The sequence below is a fragment of the Pogona vitticeps genome, chromosome 1, assembly GCF_051106095.1.
Source record: "Pogona vitticeps strain Pit_001003342236 chromosome 1, PviZW2.1, whole genome shotgun sequence".
Classification (NCBI taxonomy): domain Eukaryota; kingdom Metazoa; phylum Chordata; class Lepidosauria; order Squamata; family Agamidae; genus Pogona; species Pogona vitticeps.
Window position 1 is genome coordinate 299,357,326 of NC_135783.1, and position 19,089 is coordinate 299,376,414.

Consider the following 19,089-nt stretch of genomic DNA (forward strand, 5'->3'; position numbering starts at 1 on the left):
AAATAATTGCTTTTCAAGTATGTGATGCTCCTTAATTTGCATTTGCACACACCTGTTACAAGTAAGAGGTGTGGGCAATATAGTAATCACACCTGCTACCAGTTATGATGGAGAAAAGTTGACTCAATCTTCGTGTTGTGATGCTGAGCATGGAGAAAAGAATGAAGTATAAAGAAAACATCAACAATTTCAAGGCTACAAATCCATCTCCAGAGATCTTAATGTTCCTGTGTCCACCGTGTGCAATATCATCAAGAGGTTTACAGCTCTTGGCACTGTAGCTAACCTCCCTGGATGTGGACGGAAGAGCAAAATTACAACAAAGGGTTGTTTGAATGGTGAATACAGAACCCAGATCAATTTCCAAACAAATTCAAGCTGATCTGCAGACACAAAGTACAACAGTGTTGGCTCACACTATCCATTGTCATCTGAAAGACGCTATAGGAGACCCAGGATACCACTGCTAACACAAAAGCATAAAAAAGCAAAACAAGAGTATGCCAAAACTTATGTGACAAAACCACAATCCTTCTGGGAGAATGTACTCTGGACAGATGCAACAAAAGCAGAGCTTTTTGGTAAAGGACATCATGGCACTGTTTACAGAAAAAGAAATGAGGCATTCAAAGAAACACAGTCCCTACAATCAAACATGGTGGAGGTTCAAAGATGTTTTGGGGTTGCTGTGATGCTTCTGGCACTGTATGCCTTGACTGTGTGAACGTATCATAAAATCTGATGATTACCAAAGAATTATGGGGTACAACGTAGTGGCCAGTGTCAGAAAGCTGCATCTCTATCAGAGGTCATCGGTTTTCTACCAGGACAATGACCCAAAACACACTTCAAAAAGCACTCAGAAATGGTAGAAACAAAGTACTGTAGTGGAGAGTTCTGAAATGGCCAGCAATGAGTCCAGATCTGAATCCCATAGAACACCTGTCGAGAGATCTCAAAACAGCAGTTGGGAGAAGGCATCCTTCAAACTGAAGGCCCTGGAGCAGTTTGCCAAAGAAGAGTGGTCCAAAATTCCAGTAGAGTGGTGTAAGAAACTCATTCATGGTTACAGGAAGCGATTGATTTCAGTTATTTTTTCCAAAGGGGGTGCTACCAAATATTAATGGTGCCAATAATTTTGGCCAGTGTAGTTTTGGGTTTCTGTGTGGGATTGTATTAGATTTGACTTTTCTTCTCTGTTTTTTGTTTGTTTGTTTGTTGAACCAAAACATTTGCAACTGCAACAATTTTCTGAGAGAAAGGTTGCATTTTCTGACAGAATTGCAAGGGTGCCAATATATTTGGCCATGATTCTGTGTGTGTGTGTGTGTGTGTGTGTGTGTGTGCGTGCACACACACACACACACTATATATAGTGATTATAGTTAAGCAAGCCTAAAACCAATTTAAACAAATGAGGCAAAACTAAGTGTGCACAAGGTTACTCTTAGCTTTCCTCAGAGATAGCTACAGTTTAGAGCCAAAATTATATGCATAAAATATAATTGTGAATATGATTATCCAAATAAGTGTCTATAATGGATAAAAACACCTAAAACTCAGTACTAACACACAACTAGAGTAGGTCTACTGAATCAGTGGAGATTTGGTGAGTCAACTCCTCTGTAAGTTCCATTGAGTCAGTGGGCCTATTTTAGTTACAACTTTGAGCCATTGTTTCTATTAAAATGTCTTGTTTTCCAGGCTAAAATAGGTCATAAAAATAATCTGAGTCTAAATATTTCATACTTATTAAACCAGTAACTGGACTCTCACAGAGGAGGGGTAGGAAATGTGCACCCTATAGATTGTACACAGCTGGATGTTTTATGCCCACTCCACTACCATATTGAATGCTAAACAAACTTTACCACCAAAATTGCTGCCACAACAAGCAGTAGTGCTCTTTGGCCTTCTTTTTTAAGTCAAAGTGCTGTGAAATAGTGTGCTCTGTTATCTCTTATATATAGTACAGTTGGATGCTCTGTCAGGATGGGTTATATTAGAACACTAAGACCCCACAAACATTAGCTTTTGACAACACACAACATATGCTTGAGATTGTTTTGTGGTCTAGTAAAGGTCTCACCTACCCTTGCCTTTGGATTGTGTACAAGGACCACATGGCTTTCCCCCCCTTTTTGGTTGAAAAATAAGAATGCCATGCTAACTACAATAGTGTCAGCTTTTTACTTACAATTTTTAGTATGCCTGTACCATACAACAAAAAGGACCCATCTTTCAATGTAAAACTGATCTCTAATTTCCAGCAGCAAAGGACAGCAGGCAGAACAAATTTGTTACAGCTGTAACAGCAGTGTTTATATGTGCAAGAGAAAAACAAATATATATTTTGTCAGAAGTATGCTAGTGTGGAAATTCTTTAAGCATGTTACTCCACATATTATTAAGAGTATACATCGGGTCATTGGGAAAAACCAGCCAGAAGCTTTACAATTCTCCTGAATGGTATAGAGAAAACAAATGTATCACATTCTTTTTATCAAGTAAAACAACACACACCATGCCCTGGTGTAACATCTGTCAGAAGAAATGTTTTTTTTCCCCGACACCAGCAAATAGTGGCAAAATCCAGAGATGAATGCAGGTGCCCATGATGGATGCACATCAATCACAGAAGTATTATCACCATTGCTACAATGGGATGTGTTTTGCATCTTTTTTCTGCTCTCCCTTTATATAGCTCGAAGCACAGTGTCTCACATACCTGCACAACATGGGGTGGGGGAGACAAAAACTGGCAAGTATACTACAAGCAAGAATAGCTTTATGATTCCTTCTCCAGGCCTCTGAGAAGGTACTGCATGTACACAACCTTAGAAGACTAGTCAAAATATTTGTATCTTCTTTCCCACAGTAAAAGGGTCAGCTAAGTAAACAAAGTAGTCAGTCATGGCACAAAAATAGATACTGGGCAGCGTTTCCTCACTCTCCTTGAGGACGCTGGATTCTTTCTGTTTCCCTGTGGGTGTTTTGGGCTTCTTGGCAGATTCTTCCTCTCAGCATTGTATACTTCCATTGCTTCTAAGAAAGCTCTTTGTGTCCATGGGTTTGGTGGGATTCCCAGCCAAGGCTGAAATGCAAGATTAAAATATGAAAGCGATATATGATTAGACAAAAATGAAATCATATACAGGCTATGCTCCTGTATCTCTTCACAAATAACCCTATATAAATAAAATATAAATAGTAGAAATAAAGAAATAAATATTGTAGTGCTTGTACTAATGTGGTGATATATAAAACCAACCAATATATCCTTGAGCAAATTATACCTTTCCCTGATTTTGATGCAAACCCCTCCCAGCAACTAATTTGTCCGTAATTTGTGCATATAGATTGTGTGTGAATAATATTCAAGCATTGCTTCTTATCTATTAGTTATTTCTACAGCTGGTCGATTCATGTTGAAACTTCAAATGACAAATTGTCAAAATTGTCACATTATGAATAGTAAAGTTGTGCCTGTTTAAATCAAGATAATTTGGGCAACCACATTGAAATTACTGTATATCAGACTGTCACTTGAGGCTCAGTTCTCCACAGCTTGTAAAAATTACCTTTTCGAACGACAGCTCTCAGAATTTCCCAGTCAGCATGACCATTATGGAAGCTGCAGCCCAAAAAGTAACATTTCCAACCTCTGGATTATTCCTAAATTGCCAAAATAAAAAGGTTGTGGAGCAAGCCCTTGGTCCACTTAAAGATTTAGATGTGCATTTCAGATTTCAGTCTTGATAGCAGGCGCACCAACTACGTTAATAAGAGTATTTAAATTTATGTAACTGTAATTACAGTGAGGTATAGTTTGCTAGAGTAGGTGATTTAGGTAGCAATCCTGTGCTCACTTCTCTAGGAGTAAAACCCCACCAAACATAGCAGGATGTCTCAGTAAATACATGTACTGTAACTAAATCTTGCTGACACTAACTTGGCACTTCCTTAAGCAATTTGGGGATAAACACCATTCCTACTGAAGCCTGTGTCTGCCACATGCCAGAAATAAGTCCCTTTAAACTCTTAAGTTTATTTTGTGCAGGAACGATTGGGGGGGGGCACCAACCAACCAACCATAATATAAATGACTCTAAATCAAGAACTATTTCCCCCTTCACACCATTATTAATGCATTTAAGCTGATTTGCTAAAGATGCCACAGGATTTCTTATTAGAAGCCTTCCATTCTACCTGGCAACAAAAATTATGTAAAACTATCTGCATTCCTTAAAACCATCAGTCTGTTGGATATATTTTAAATAACATTAATCCTTATTATCTATTAAGCAGGTTAGTAATACTGCCATTACCCTTTTCAAATCTGGCTATAAAATAAATGGTGAGGATTTGTGCATATGACAAAGTATCCTGGTGGAACTGCTCAGCCTTAAATCCAGTTTAACTGTGTTGACAGAAATAGTTTAGGATTGCAGTCTGCTTCCCTACGGATGTTTACTCATAAGCAAGTCATGCTGAGTTCAACAGCATTCACTTTTGAGGCGTGCAAAACGTGCGCTCGGCTATAGGGTAGTACAGTAGTGTATAAGCTTATGCCCTCAGCTGCGCACCTTTAGTCAGAAATCAAGACTTCTAAATAACTATCCTGAGAAAAAGATGCCTAGGATTAAAGCTCTCGCAACCTGCCTGGCCGTACACATTTATTTATTTATTTATTTATTTATTTATTTATTTATTTATTTATTTATTTATTTATTTATTTAAATACGGGGGGGGGACATGTGCAAAGAAACCCTAGCGCTTTAATTTCCGATAAAGAGGGAAAGGCGCCACCGAGCGTTTTCTTGGAAGTCCGACAGGGAAGGGAGCGGATCCAGAAAAGAACGCCGGCGAGAACGAGAACAATGCGCGACTCCAGTCCGCGCCGAAGTCGTGTCACGTGAGTTGTTGGAGAGCCATGATCCGTGGGCGGGGCCTGGAATGCAGGCGGGCCGGCCCAGACCGGAAGAAGAGTCATTAAAGAGCCCTCCTAGACCGGAAGCTGGTGCTTGCCCGCTCTTACCGGCCGAGGCCCTCGCTCGCCTGTGGCTGGACTGGCATGGCGGCGGAGGGCGCGCGTGTTTCTGCGCTGGCGGTCTATCGTTCTGCCCTCCAGCAGCGGGAGCGGCCCTCTCTGCCAGCGCCCGGCGTGTTCGTCTCCTTGAAGCGGCGGGGGAAGAAGAGACGACCCGTGATTAAGCAGGAAGCCACGGGGGTTACACCGGGGGCCGTCAGGGGGGAGCAGCAGGGCGATCCTCGTTCTCTTCCAAAGGCCGTCAGTAGAGAGCAGCCTGCAGACCCCCGTCCAGTCCCGGGGATCGCCAGGGGGAAGCGGGATGGAGTCACCGATGCTTCCCCGGCAGCGAGGGAGAAACTTGCAAAGAAACGAAGGGTGAGCTTGAAAGCCAACTGCACGGCGTCTCCGGAGACCCGAGAGATGACTAGGCCGAAGAAACGCAACCGTGGCCGGACAAATGAACAGCCCGACGTGGTGGCGGCGGCGGCGGCACCATCACCACCACTATCATCCCCATCCATCGGAGACAGCCAGGCGCTCTTCCCCCGGTGTCCTTCCTCGAGCAGCTCGCTCCGGCGCCTCCTCCGTGACCTGGGGAGCATCCAGCACAGCCGGCAGCGGGCCGCCAAGCTTTTCGAGTGGCTTCTTAGTCCGATTTCCCCGCAGTGCTTCTTTGATCAATATTGGGAGAAAAAGCCCCTCCTGATCCACAGGCACAACCCGAATTATTACCAGGGCTTCTTCTCCACCGCCGAGTTTGATGCCATTCTGCGTGACAATGATGTCCAGTTCGGTGTCAACTTGGATGTGACCAGCTATGCAGATGGGAAAAGAGAGACGCACAACCCAGTGGGCAGGGCACTGCCGGCAGTGGTGTGGGACTTTTACAAGCATGGGTGTTCGCTCAGGCTGCTAAACCCCCAAGCCTTTTCTTCCACCGTTTGGCAGTTCCTCGCCATCCTACAGGAGCACTTTGGCAGCATGGCTGGTGCCAACACCTACTTGACTCCCCCTGGTACCCAGGGCTTTGCACCTCATTATGACGACATTGAAGCTTTTGTAATCCAGTTGGAAGGAAAGAAGCACTGGCGGGTTTACAGCCCTAGGAGAGAGGCTGAAGTATTGCCTCAGTTCTCCAGCAACAACTTTAGCCAGACAGAGATCGGAGAGCCCATTATAGAGACTATATTAGAAACAGGGGACCTCCTGTATTTCCCCCGTGGTTTTATCCATCAAGGGGACTGCCTCCCAGATGCCCATTCACTCCATATAACGGTTTCCTCATACCAGCGAAATTCCTGGGCAGACCTGTTGGAAAAGCTCCTCCCTGCAGCATTACAGATCGCTGTTGAAGAAGATGTGGAGTATCGCCAAGGTCTGCCTATAGACTACTTAGAGTACATGGGAGTCTTAAACTCGGATCATGTTGATCCTCGCCGTGCTGCCTTTATACAAAAGATCAATACTTTAATAACTAAACTGGTGGATTACGCACCAGTTGATGCTGCGGTGGATCAAAAAACCAAGGCTTTTCTTCATGATTGCCTCCCTCCAGTTCTGAATGAGAGCGAAAAAGCACTGAGTGTGTATGGACATCCAGCACGTTGGGAGAATGGAAACATTCAGAATGTTGATGTTCAGATCAAGGGAAAGACACAGGTACGTCTACTTCGGTATGGCATTATCAGGTTGTGCAATGAAGGAGACAGCCTGTTGCTGTATTATACGACAGAAAATTCAAGAGTGTACCACAAGGAGGAGCCCAAGTACTGTGAAATAGAGCCTGAATATGCAGATGGTATTGAATTTTTGTTGTCTTCTTACCCAAATTTTATCAGCGTGAAAGCCCTTCCTTGTGCTACGTTGGATGATAAGATTGCTTTGGCCACTGTTCTGTTTGAGAAGGGATTGTTGATTACTAAGAAACCTCTATCATCTCTATAAGATATCATTCAAATAAATACATTTTTGAATAAAAATGCCGGTGTCATGTACTTACTAGTAAATTTAAAACACCCATCCAAAGCTTTGAGAATGACCTGCTGGGACAGCGAGTTTCATCTAAACACACAAAAAAATACATATTTTAGTCTAGTTAATGAAAGAAGGTAGTGCTATGTATTAAATATTTATAGTACAGTATTTCATTTTGAACAGCCTCCCAAAATAAAATGCCTAAAATCTCTAGTTCTGTAAGGCTTGCCAGAAGTAGAAATGGTAGATTGCATCTTTCTCTTTAGCAAAAAATAACAATTTCATGTTTAACTATAATATTGCTTACATCTCCCACAAAGTCTTATTCCACTGCCACATTGTGCTGTGGAGATAGTTTATTTCCCAGAGCAGAAGGCCTGGAAGGCTACAGTATTCTGCTAAGGCTTTGAATATGATCCTGGTGGCAGTTGGCAGGTCTGGCATCTAAGGACCAGCCTAGCTAAGTAAAGAGAGGTTTATCATCAGAAGACTGGTAGCAAATCAGCAATAGCAATGATAAATGTTGTTGGCGTGAAGTAATTGTAATCTGTATTGTCAGAGGAGCTATCTGCAATGATGAAATAATAGATATTCGAGAAATTATGAATTGGGTGTCTCTCAAAAATAGAAACTGAAATAGTGCACCAGACTCATAGAGACAACCATAGGCGTATTAAGTTATGGATACTAGATACCAGTCTGTTAGGTAAAAAAAAAGCCTTGTTCCATTCATGAAACTGATGATTTTGCATATCACAGAGACACAGTCTTTTAAAAAAAACCTTCAGCAGAGTGCTTCAGTTAATTACTTCCCTTCAAAGGAGATTTCCAAACAAGCTCCTTTAATACACTCTTATTCTATATTCCATGAGATTGAACAATGGCTTAAAATACGCCTTGAGGAACACTAAAATAACACCAACTCCCATTTTCCTTCCCAAATTACCAGTGAAAGTAGTTTGAACGATAGCAAGGAAGATATCTCGAATCTCTCTGTATGCGAAGATGTCTCCCTTTTCACGATAGATGCGATGGGCTTCTTGCCATGTGTTCCTTGTTATCTCTTGAAGTTTCAGAACTTTCTCAGTCACCAAGTGTTTTTGGCTTAATGAGGCAATCTGCATGAAAAATTTTTGAGGTACTATTTATTACTAGACTGTAAATAAATTTATTGTCATTGTAAGTATATACATAGTATACCCATACAACGAAATTCACACAGACACCCAGAGACCAGACTCACATGCACACACATTAAAAAAAATCCCCAAACACTCCCCACCCACTAAAATCCTCCACTAAGAATACAAACATCTACACCGCAGGCTAAGAAACACTGTCCAACTATTCACTGTCCAACTACTCTAACTATTCTGTACATTGAATCTTAATTTTATTTGACCACACATCCCTAAGTATCCTTTCATTCTGTAAGGGCAGGGATGAAGAGAGGAGGAATATGTTTCTGAGGAATGGGCTGCTAAATGCTTTGAACTTCATCTTTCAAAACAATATAATTCAAGGATGCACTCAACTTGATTGTTTCAGGTGCTCATTAAAAGCATAGCACCTGAAATTAAAAGTTGATAGAAGATTAGTGTATGGAACATTAAGAAACATATGAGTTTAGCAAATGATGGTTGAGATGATTAAAGCATTTTCTAACCTGTTGCCCTCCAAGTTACACTGAACTGCAGCCTCCAAAATTTTAGAAGGATTCTGGGAGTTGCAGATCCAACATACCTGGGGGCACCAGCTGGAGAATGTTGCATTAACCTGTCAAGATTCAAGTCATCAGTAAAGTTCTTGTTCTCTGTTATCTTGGGATATGAAGCCAGAGCTGAAACTATGAAAGCAGCCATCATGGAATGGTACAGCAACAGAACCATCTGCTTGCTGTTGCTAGACAACGAGGATGTACATCCAAGTGTAGTTCTTCCATAGTGGTGCCATGTATTTGAGAGGCTTGAATAAGCTCTCATGCACATAAATTAGAGCAGTAAATGGCACACAGAAAATAATTTGTTTATACCCCAGATATTCCTTCCCCAGTACTAAATATTCTCTGTCATATCTATGTTTGTAAATTAAATCCATTCTTTGACTTCATAGATGCTCTGACACACTAGAATACTGTATGCCCCTCTAATCCTATCCAGACTGCATGCAATTGCTCCTGCATAATTCTATAGCCCATTCTAAAGAGGTATACAACTTACAGATAATGATTCCGTATTGCTTTGAATATTCCAAAATTAGACAAATGTGAAGGGCTAGATTGTGGTCCAAAGAGGTATTTTCAAAATGTGCTTTCTAACTCTACAAAAAGTTTAATGTAATCTTATAGTGCTTTTTTTACCTTGTCCTTGATCTTCTGGATCATTTCATGTTTCTCTTCCTGCTGAAACTTGAAAGTGATTATAGCACGATTCACTTCCCTGAATTGGAAGGAATAGAGGGCATGATGGCTGTGTGGAGCTGCAGAAATCTCAAAATGAAAATTTGGTAATGAATTAGCTAGTTCCTAATTGTCTCGCTTATCAGCCTGTAGGCTGTATCCAGTGGTGTCCAGTGCTTTCACAATCATAAATAAGCTACAATACTATGAAGTTCCCAAGTCTTCTATGTGCCCCCTCAATACATTCCAGATGGCCCACTAAATCTAAACCTAGTGTGCAGATGGATTTGGGAGGGAGGGGAACCCCTGTTGCTTGAATGAATATTAATATTGAACTTAGCCCTATGCTTATTTGGCTTAATACATACACGTACCTCTTATTCAGGTACGGTGTTTAAAAGGAACAATGTTCAAATTAAAACAGAGTTTGCAGGCAATTAATGCTTGCACGTTTATTGGTGGCCTAAGAAGCACTGATCAGCTTATAAATAAGGGTGCACTCCTCAAACATTTTGTTTGATAGGCAAATACAGTACTGGCTTTTTATTATATTTTAATCATATCATTGCAATTTGGTGTTAAGAGGTGTGGCCTTTAATAGGTTCAGGAGAGCAGTGTGTTCCTCCTTTCCACAGAAATTGTGTGACCTTTAGCTTTAGACTTTTAGATTCAGGAGAAGCAGGCTTTAGTTTCCATTTTCCTTCATGCTTCCCCAAGTGTCCAAATTCTTTCGGTGTCACATAATGGGTGGATGACAGGTGTCCTTCGGCCTTTGGTCACTCTGCAGAAAGGGATGATGAGTATTGGCCTAGCAGACCCAGAGCAAGGTTGGTTCCTGACAGGCTGGCAAAGGCCCCCTAGTGTGTCCTTATATCACACTCAGTTCCCCTATTATTTGTCCACAATCCTGTGATGGATGGCTGTGTGGCTCACATGCATGTTTTGCATACAGAGAGTTCCAGATTCAAGTCCCCAACATCTCCGGGTAGGGATAGGAAAAAATCCTGCTTCAAACTCTGGGTATCTGCTGCCAGTCAGTGTTGACTTAATACTAGGTTAGACAGACCTTTGGTCTGATTCTGGAGCAAGGCAACTGTGTGTGTTTCTGTAAACTATTCACCAACTCATAGTACAAAGCTACTAGGTAAGGTAGAGGATAGACACTGTAAGATGCTGGAAGTAACTGATACTGGTTGGAATATAGCTAACTGAGATTTTGACGGTTTTGAGCAAAGTGTGAAACTATGTGGAGAGATCAGGAAAAGATGAGGCAGATCTTAGGCTACTGGTTTTAGTAATTTCTGTGGAAGTCTCAGATAACCTAAGTCAGTGATGGCAAACCTATGGCACGTGTGCCACAGCTGGCACACAGAGCCCTTTCTGCGGGCACACGAGCCATAAGTCTTCGGATCGCTATTCTGCCCCTCCCCTGCACCCAAGCCTCAGGAGGCGGCTGCAGCCGTAGTGCTAGCGCATCGACAGGCGGCGGGGCCAGGATCTGGAGCAGCTGGTGCTGGCAGCGGATCTGGAATAGGTTCTCGAGGCACCTTCGTGCCCAGGATTCCCCCTTCCGCCACCACTTCCGGTTCCGCCACTGCCATGTCCAGTTTCGCCACTGTGGCCCACCACCCGCAGGTTCCCCCCCCCCCCCAGTTTGGGCACTCAGGTCCAAAAAGGTTCGCTGCCACTGATCTAAGTGATCTGGAACATTATAAGTATTGAAGCAGGAGCATTTAGTAAGTAAAATACACCCTTTTAACACGCCATGCACTGCACTTAACTAGCTAGAGCCAGATCAGGGCTCAACTACTGTATAATGGAAAACTTTGTTAAATCAAATTTCACATGCAAGTTGTATAGTCTCCTGCTTTCCTCTGAAACCCCTTCAATTTTGGTTGCAATTTACCTGGACAGAAGTCTTTTGAGCTCAGCAGGACTTTCATCTTGTAGATGTGAGAAGCTGTCAAGCATGTACAGTACTGCAGTATTTGTGTAGAATTACTTCATGCTGGGCTGGGGGAAGGAATGACTGTCTCTGGAACCTCTCATGTGTACATTCTCCTCTCACTTGTCTACTATGTGGCAATGGATGTGTATAGCCGGCAGGCCAAAACTTCCTCCCTCCCCCACAACATATAAGAGATGGTCAAATGAAATCAATGGGATGTCAAGCACTGTCTCTGTTTGCCTGAAGCTTAAGGCAGATGGTCTGTGGTCCTTAAAAAGCTTGTGCCAAATAAAACTTGTTCGTCTTTACGATGCCACAAGACCTCTTTTCCCCTGGAACAGATTAATAAATAAAACCCTAAGAATTTCTTTGCAGATGCTACTGTACTAAATAAAAATGCTTTGCACACCCACCCAGGAGTCCTAGGATAATGTTTTCCTATTTTTTTCTAAACACAGAAATGTTTCTTTTTCAAGGAAACAAATGACTTACTCTTTGACTAGTTCATTTGGTTCCAGTATCATTCTTTCCAGTAATGCAGCCCGAACGGTTTCATCCTCCATCTTGAGGGTGATGATACTTCGGCAAGCTTCCCTTCGTACTCCAGGATCTTCTTCATAATGAAGCGCCCAGAGCAGAAGTTCTTTCAGGTAGGGGCTTGCCTCACCTATCTGACCAAGAGCTGCCAGAAAAAAAAACAGATTTTATTTCATACCAGGAAAATGATACACTGAGACCCAGCAGATTTGTCCATCAATCTGCCTGGCAGATGAATGGACCGCTGCATACCTCTAGTTTTATATTCTGCATTTTGAAATGGAACCACAGCTTTCACTGAAGTGGAAGGGGGCAAAAAAAGGAATGATTATTTTCCAATATTGTCCTAGCAGTCCTTTGTCCCTTGAAGCACAAAACTGATGATGTTCAGTTTATCTTTTACAGATCCAAGTAGTATTGCTCACCTTGCTCACAGTGAGCATCTTTAAGCAACTGAAGTCTACTATTGTGCCAGGCTGTGTATATTAATAAATTGAAAAGTGGAATGTTTACCCTAGTGGAGTGTGAGGCTCCCAAACAGTTTTGATTTAACACTAAAGAGAGGTTGCTGAGGCAGGCAAAGGTGATAATTACCTGTTAACGGAATAAGTGTGATAGTTGGTGTAACTGTTAGCTGCTAAGAGCCAAACTAGGTTTGACACTAAATATGTATTTATATTTAACTTGCATAGACTTTAAAAATGTAAAATGCTGCTACTGTGGTGCTGGTAATTATCAAAATCACAGCAAGCACAGAAAGGAAGTATAATTTTCTCCCAATAACTGTGTTCCTTTAGAAAAGCTCTCCGCTGAAGCTGCATTATGACAAAAAACAAACATTGATGTTCCTGAGCTTTTATCAGCATTTTTAACTTGCACATTAAGAGCGTTTTCTTTGCCTCTTAAGAATGTTGCAATCACCTCAGACTTTGACTTACGAAATGGCCTTAGTCTATTTCTGAAGACATAGCCGTATCTTGTATTGCTACAAAAGCAATGAAAAGTCCTGTAGTGACTTTAAGGCTAACAGCTTGATTAGTTTTATGTGATTAGAGCTTTTATAAACCAGTGCTTGTATTATATGAGGTGTTAGTTTTTATGTTGCCAGAATACAGTACTCTTCGTTGGTTTCGCCCAAAGTGAGAGTGTAAGACACCCATCTGTAGCATCAAGGACGCCAAAACTTCCCTATCATGCAAATCCTTTCTGTACCTTCCTCGGCAATATATATGAAGACTTTGAATATTTGGTAAGCATTTGGGTTAATTTATTTGTCTACTAAAAGCATTTGTATCCTGCTGTTCTGTCACAGAGACCCAGGTAGCCGGCTCAAGGTTGACTCAGCCTTCCATCCTTCCGAGGTCGGTAAAATGAGTACCCAGCTTGCTGGGGGGGCAATGTGTAGCCTGTATAATTAAAAATTGTAAACCGCCCGGAGAGTGCTTGTAGCGCTATGGGGCGGTATATAAGTCCAATAAATAAATAAAATAAATAAAATAAATAAGAGCAGTTTATAGCTGTGTTTAAAAAAGGGGGGAGGGGACACCCCAATCTCCCTGCTTGTTCTTTTTCCTCCAGGTCCCTTTCCTTATACATTTGTCCTTTCAGCTTGTAGGCTTAAATGCTTTGGGGGGTGGGGGTGACATTTATCTCAAATGTAAGATGCAAATTCAGATGCAGACTTAGGCATGCATTGACTAGACCCACTGAAGGCAATAGGGATAAAATTAGTTATGACTAACTGAGCCCTATGGATTTCAAAAGGTCTAAGTATTATTTATTTATTATCTAAATGTTTGTAATATATTTGAGAGCCGGTGTGATATAGTGGATGGAGTGACAGATTAGGATAATGAGACTGAGGTCGTCCGCTCTTGCCCATGGAAACTCACTGGGGATACCAATGGTAAAAAAAAGCATTCCTTACATCTCACTTGAATATCTTGTTAGGGTCACCATACTGTAAGTTGGATGTAATTTGACAACACATTACAATTTATTCTCTTGGAATTAATTGTGCAGATGAAGCCATGTTAATCCAAACAATTAAAATCTTCATGAAGTTTTTGCAACATTTTGAACATCTTAAACTGAAGGTTTGAAACTATTTACAGGTTGTGTCTACACCTAAATAGGAAACACCAGAGATTAGGCCAGTACAATACCTCTGATGGCTAGAGCCTTGATCTTCCAGAGGGGGTCAGTCTGCATTATCTTAAAAAGGCATTTAAGAACCTAAAAAGGAAACAATTTTTTTTAAAAAAAATAGAACAATTTGACAGCTGTCAGTAGACATGCATTCACAGGGCTAGTTCTGTTCACAGATCTGTAGCCACCTCTGCATTCGGAATACATGTTATCCTTCTCTCTGCATTCAGGGCCTTTGTCAGGCATATCACCACTCACCGTCTCTTCTTTAATCCTTAGTGCACCTGCTGCACAGCAGGCTTCTTTTCGGACTGCTACAAAGTCATTAGAGAAGCACTGGAGAAAGCCAGGGAGCAGCCTGGCTGTCATGAGCTGCAGCCAGCCTATCAATGAAAGAGCTTCTACTCTCATCCGGCAATCTCCTCTCTTCAGCCACTCCCTGAAAACACAATTATGTTCCAATGAACAATAGCTGGACTTGGTTTGCATATGCAAGACAGAAGTTGTTCCAACTTGGAGGCTGAGCTAATTATTTGAAGTTCAAGGGCCAGTCATTAGCACTGAGTCAGCATAATAGAATCAGCAGTATCTATTTCATATTTAAAGCAGATGTCTGTTGCCTTTCTGACCAGCAAAACCCTCAGAGTGAAATAGTAAGGTCTTCATATGTGTCAACTAAACATGTTTTGAAAAGATATGCACAGTAGGTATGGGTAAGGCCATGAGCTTTGATCAAAGCAAGTCTGGTGCAAGAGAAAAGCACTCCCAGTACCACAAATGGGGGAGGTTTTCACTGATTTCCAGCAATTCTTCCTTTTTGCTACAGTGTCTGCCTGCCACTCTGTCCCCTCCAGAGGATCCTGTAACCTTCAGGAAAATATTTCCAGGAAACAGGTTACAGGAAAGGGGGGGGAGGCAGAAAGCTCCCATTCTCTTCATTGAATGCGTATAAGATTCAATTATATGCATTCAGTATGATTTGGAGTGTACAACGCCATTGCTGTTGTACACGCCAAATCATTACAACTTTTATGATATATAATCCTACTTTTACCATCCCATGCTAAATCAAAGAAAGTGAAGGAGAGTTTCTTGCAAACACAAGGGTTTCCACACATCCCACTGTTTTAAATGCTGAGATGTTAAGGAGGCAGCTAGTTTTCAGTATAAAGGACATCTGCAACCTGAATAAGTATCACATATAGTTTGGTAGCGATTTGGATGGCTACCATATTGTGTAGCTCTCTCACCTAAGCTGATCATGAACCTCCTTCCCAAGTTCCAAATGGCCCAAAGCCTTGGCAGCAGCCTGGCGTACATCAAACTTCCAGTCTGTCCACATCAGCTGGACAATTTTGTTCTTGAGATCCTGCAGGGAAAAACAAGAGGTTAGCTGATGCCAGGACTAAAGTTAACATCAGGTTGCATGGATTAATCGATTCAACAGATACCATTCCAAAATTATACAGTTCTTCCTGTTGTCGGTACCTCCCTGTGTCTGCCTCGTGGGGAAGAGAGGAGCAAAAGAGGCCACACACACACACCCCCCCACTATCCTCATAAAGTCCTACTAGAGAAATTAGTGGGCAGGGGGTATAAGGCTGGGGCTTTCTGCCAAATATAAAAAGTATAGCTTGTACTTTTCCACTGCCCAGTGAGTGCATGGAATATAAGCTTGGCTCCCCAGATATATACAGAGCTTTTGTGGAAAGGAATGTCTTATACTGCATATCATTCCCCCGTATACTATAGCTATCTGCAAGCCCCCCAACAAGCTTATCTGGAAGGATCAGGACCCTCCTGAAGGAGGGTGACTCAGCTTATTCAAAAGCTTTTGCAGGGAGAACAACTGTCTGCAGGAATGGGAGAAAATGGATAAAATCTCTTGTCTGAAAATCTTTATGCTAAACGTATCTGAAGACCAAGGCTATATGTTTAATACTGTATAAGTGCCACTGAGTTGCCTTTTAAATTAAACAGTTGTTTTGGTGGCTAACAATACAATCCTACTACGTGCCTACTGGGGGGGAAAAGCAGATTGTGTTAAATGAGCCTTAGCCTAAACTCTCTAAAAATAAAATGTCGTATGGAATTTATTTCACTTCAACAGCCTAAGAATGAAGACCAGTCATGTCAGGAAGACAGTCCTAGCAATATTATCTTCCATGTTGGCTTTAGGAGAGAAAACATACCTGGCTGACACTCCCAGGAATACGAGATAATGTTTTACAAGCCAAAACCCGATGTTTCCATTGATAGCTGTTCAGTTCAGATGCCAGTAAACAATGAACCAAGCTCTGGAAAGATTAAGGCAATAAATGGTATAAAATTGCATAAGAAGATAATGGAACTCACAAAAAAAATTACAGCAAAGGAGGTGTCACCACTCAGAAAAGCATCTGGATTTCAGTTTCCATTAGGTTTTATTTAAAACTGCTTTTTTTTGCAAGGAACTACTGTGACTCTCACACTAAGAAGGCATCCACAAAATAAATATTATAAAATGCCTCATAAACAGAAAAATACTCTGCAAAGTTTTCATAATTATGACTTTCACATGATAGGTAAGGAAGATTTGCCTCTTCCAGAGCTACAGAATTTTTGCTTGGTAGTAAGGATTTAACTGTAATAAAAGAGTTGAAAAGACAGCTACATATGTATTGACTGAAATCCTGTTCCATAAGTCACACTACATAAAGCTAATGATCCAGCATAGTGATCCTTCAAAAATAAAATATCCCAAGACTCACACGAGACTCCTTTCATCATGAGGAAGTTGGGAGTTGTGGGAACAGGGAAGCCTTTAATTTCTGAATATTACTGGTGGCACTACTCATCAAAGGAGTCTGCAATTTTCAGAAATTAAAGACTTCCCCTCACCCAGTGGCCTCAAATAGTTTCCGCACAATGAAGGAGAGCCCATGGAAGCCTTGGGATTTTCCAGCAGGGGAGATCTTAACATTTTTATTTCTAAAAAATTACTGTGTATGCTGATGTCATTAACCTTATGCAGCATAACGTATGGCACACGATTTCAGCCATGGCAGTTAGTCCACATTCCTTGTATGTGGAACTGTTTTAGGGCATTTAGCAGATGAGCATGCTGTACTACACATATAAGTGGAGCATGGTATCTGAGAAATATAAATCAAGCTAAACTTTATATGGTAAAACTAGAAATGAAACATTTAAATGCTGTAATATTTGAGGTGAGCTAATTTAAGTGGACTGGAGTAGGACAGATTATTGCAAAATGGTTTATTATGGAAGCTACTAACACAGAAGAAATGGTATGGCTCCAGTACAGTAGTGAGGAGAGAGATAGTACAAGTTGTTAGGGGCTGTAATGGAAAGACTATCAATATGATTATCATTAAACTTTGTGCTACAGATAGCTACAGATAGCAAAGAAGAAAGCAAAAGCTTTTATGCACATGTCCAAGAGGAAACTTATCGCACATCAGAACAGGATTTGCTGATAATCACAAATGACTAGAACAGGTGACTAGAACAGAAAAAGAAAAAAATAAAGCAGAAACAACCATTTTTAAAATATTTGGCCTAGAAACTAAGCAGAACAGCAATTCACAGAAATTTTCAACATCATAACGTAATAAGTTGTTGTTGTTGCTGTTGTTGTTGTTTTTGCAAATACATGCTTTAGGCAGCTTAATACACAATTATGTTTCATTGTCAATGGATGGCCAATACAAAAATTAAACAGATTACCGGTATCTAATTAGAAGCAGAAGATGGAGAAGCTCTATTCTCTTTCCCTGCAGCCAAGCATTTCACCTGTGAGTTTCTAACTGGGCTCCTGCCTTTATCCTATAATTCTTATTATATTTACTTTGTGCTTAGGTATCAAGCTGCTTTTTCGCAGGAATCTAGTGTCCTAAGCTGCCAGTGATTGAGGGCCTGCACGATTCAAAAATTCCTCCCCGTTCTCATGTTTTGGGGGATCAGGCCCATGGTGTTAAATAACATTCTAAAGAACACAGATTTGTGTTACTAAACCCAACTGACAGTGAAGCAGAAGAACTTTAGACAAAGAACAAACATCATGAGGAAACAATGTAGAAAGACTATTCCTGTAGTCAGAAAAGAAAAATTGATAGATGACTGAGGAAACTCTTAAATTTATTACCAATTTATGAGAAACAAAAGTAAAAGTGACAGAAGTTGGGTCAGAATTCTAAATGTTTTAGAATTTCAGTGGCTTTGGTAAAAAAAGAAATAATATTCATTGCAAAGAATTAAAAGAGAACAAAAAGAAATATCAAGGAATTAAAGGGAAATTTAAACCTTGATTAGGGATAAGGAAAGCTAATCTGAGTGGGATAAAACAAAGAGAAGATGGAAATAATATACTGAAGAACCATATTGAAGAGATTCAAGGATGACAAGATTCCTTCAAAGAATAATTATTTGATTACTAATAAGGATCTGCAGTTTTATAAAGTAAAGTGAAAGCTGCAAAGGCATTGGAAGAAATAAATAATCAAAAGTTCATGAGATACCAACAGACTTATTTTGAGCTACAGAGACTGAATCTATCAACATTCTTAAAGACTTTTTGGATGTAATTAATTCACATGTTGTAACTGGGTTCGTTAACTTGTTTAGAAAATTCCTCATCATGTAAATGAAATGACATCAACGGAGTATCATTAAACACATTTTTATTAACAGTATAAATGGATTGTTGCTTTTTTATATTCTTGTTAACTTCAAATGTAACTTTTCAAGTGTAACATCTTATAAAAAAGGTAAAGACTTATTTAACATTTCTTTTTCTAAGATTGATATGCTCTCGAAAACTTTTCTTCGTCGTTGGGGTTCCTCAAGTTGCCACTCCGCAGTGCACATATGGTCCCACAACATGGGTGTTGGGACCATTCGCCTTCCCTTGGTTTCTTGTTCAATCGGAGAGGTTTTTGCCGATTTACAACCTTCATAGGACATCATCCCTGAGGGAACACTAATACTGTCCATTCTTCTGGATCAAGCCCTGCTATTATTGGCTTTGATCCTACTTTTTCATCACTTCTC

At 40.8% G+C, this 19,089-nt stretch overlaps 2 protein-coding genes across 2 annotated transcripts in view; one reads left to right on the top strand and one right to left on the bottom strand.

The window, feature by feature from the left end:
• Positions 1–2,167: 2,167 nt before the first annotated feature.
• Positions 2,168–19,089, bottom strand: part of HEATR4 (HEAT repeat containing 4) — a 31,073-nt gene continuing 14,151 nt past the window's right edge. The window contains 10 exon segments of the mRNA XM_020810183.3: positions 2,168–3,019; positions 3,022–3,094; positions 7,032–7,093; positions 7,953–8,124; positions 9,366–9,444; positions 11,845–12,034; positions 14,055–14,124; positions 14,296–14,476; positions 15,288–15,406; positions 16,230–16,334. Coding sequence (XP_020665842.3) covers positions 2,850–3,019; positions 3,022–3,094; positions 7,032–7,093; positions 7,953–8,124; positions 9,366–9,444; positions 11,845–12,034; positions 14,055–14,124; positions 14,296–14,476; positions 15,288–15,406; positions 16,230–16,334 — 1,221 coding nt within the window. The 3' untranslated portion in view covers positions 2,168–2,849.
• Positions 4,986–7,011, top strand: RIOX1 (ribosomal oxygenase 1). The gene has a single exon (XM_020810185.3). It carries the CDS (start codon positions 5,075–5,077, stop codon positions 6,974–6,976), a length of 1,902 nt encoding a protein of 633 aa, XP_020665844.3. The 5' UTR covers positions 4,986–5,074; the 3' UTR covers positions 6,977–7,011.

Bases quoted from the DNA above. Each gene is read 5' to 3' on its own strand.
- RIOX1 (XM_020810185.3), top strand. From the start codon at position 5,075: ATGGCGGCGGAGGGCGCGCGTGTTTCTGCGCTGGCGGTCTATCGTTCT.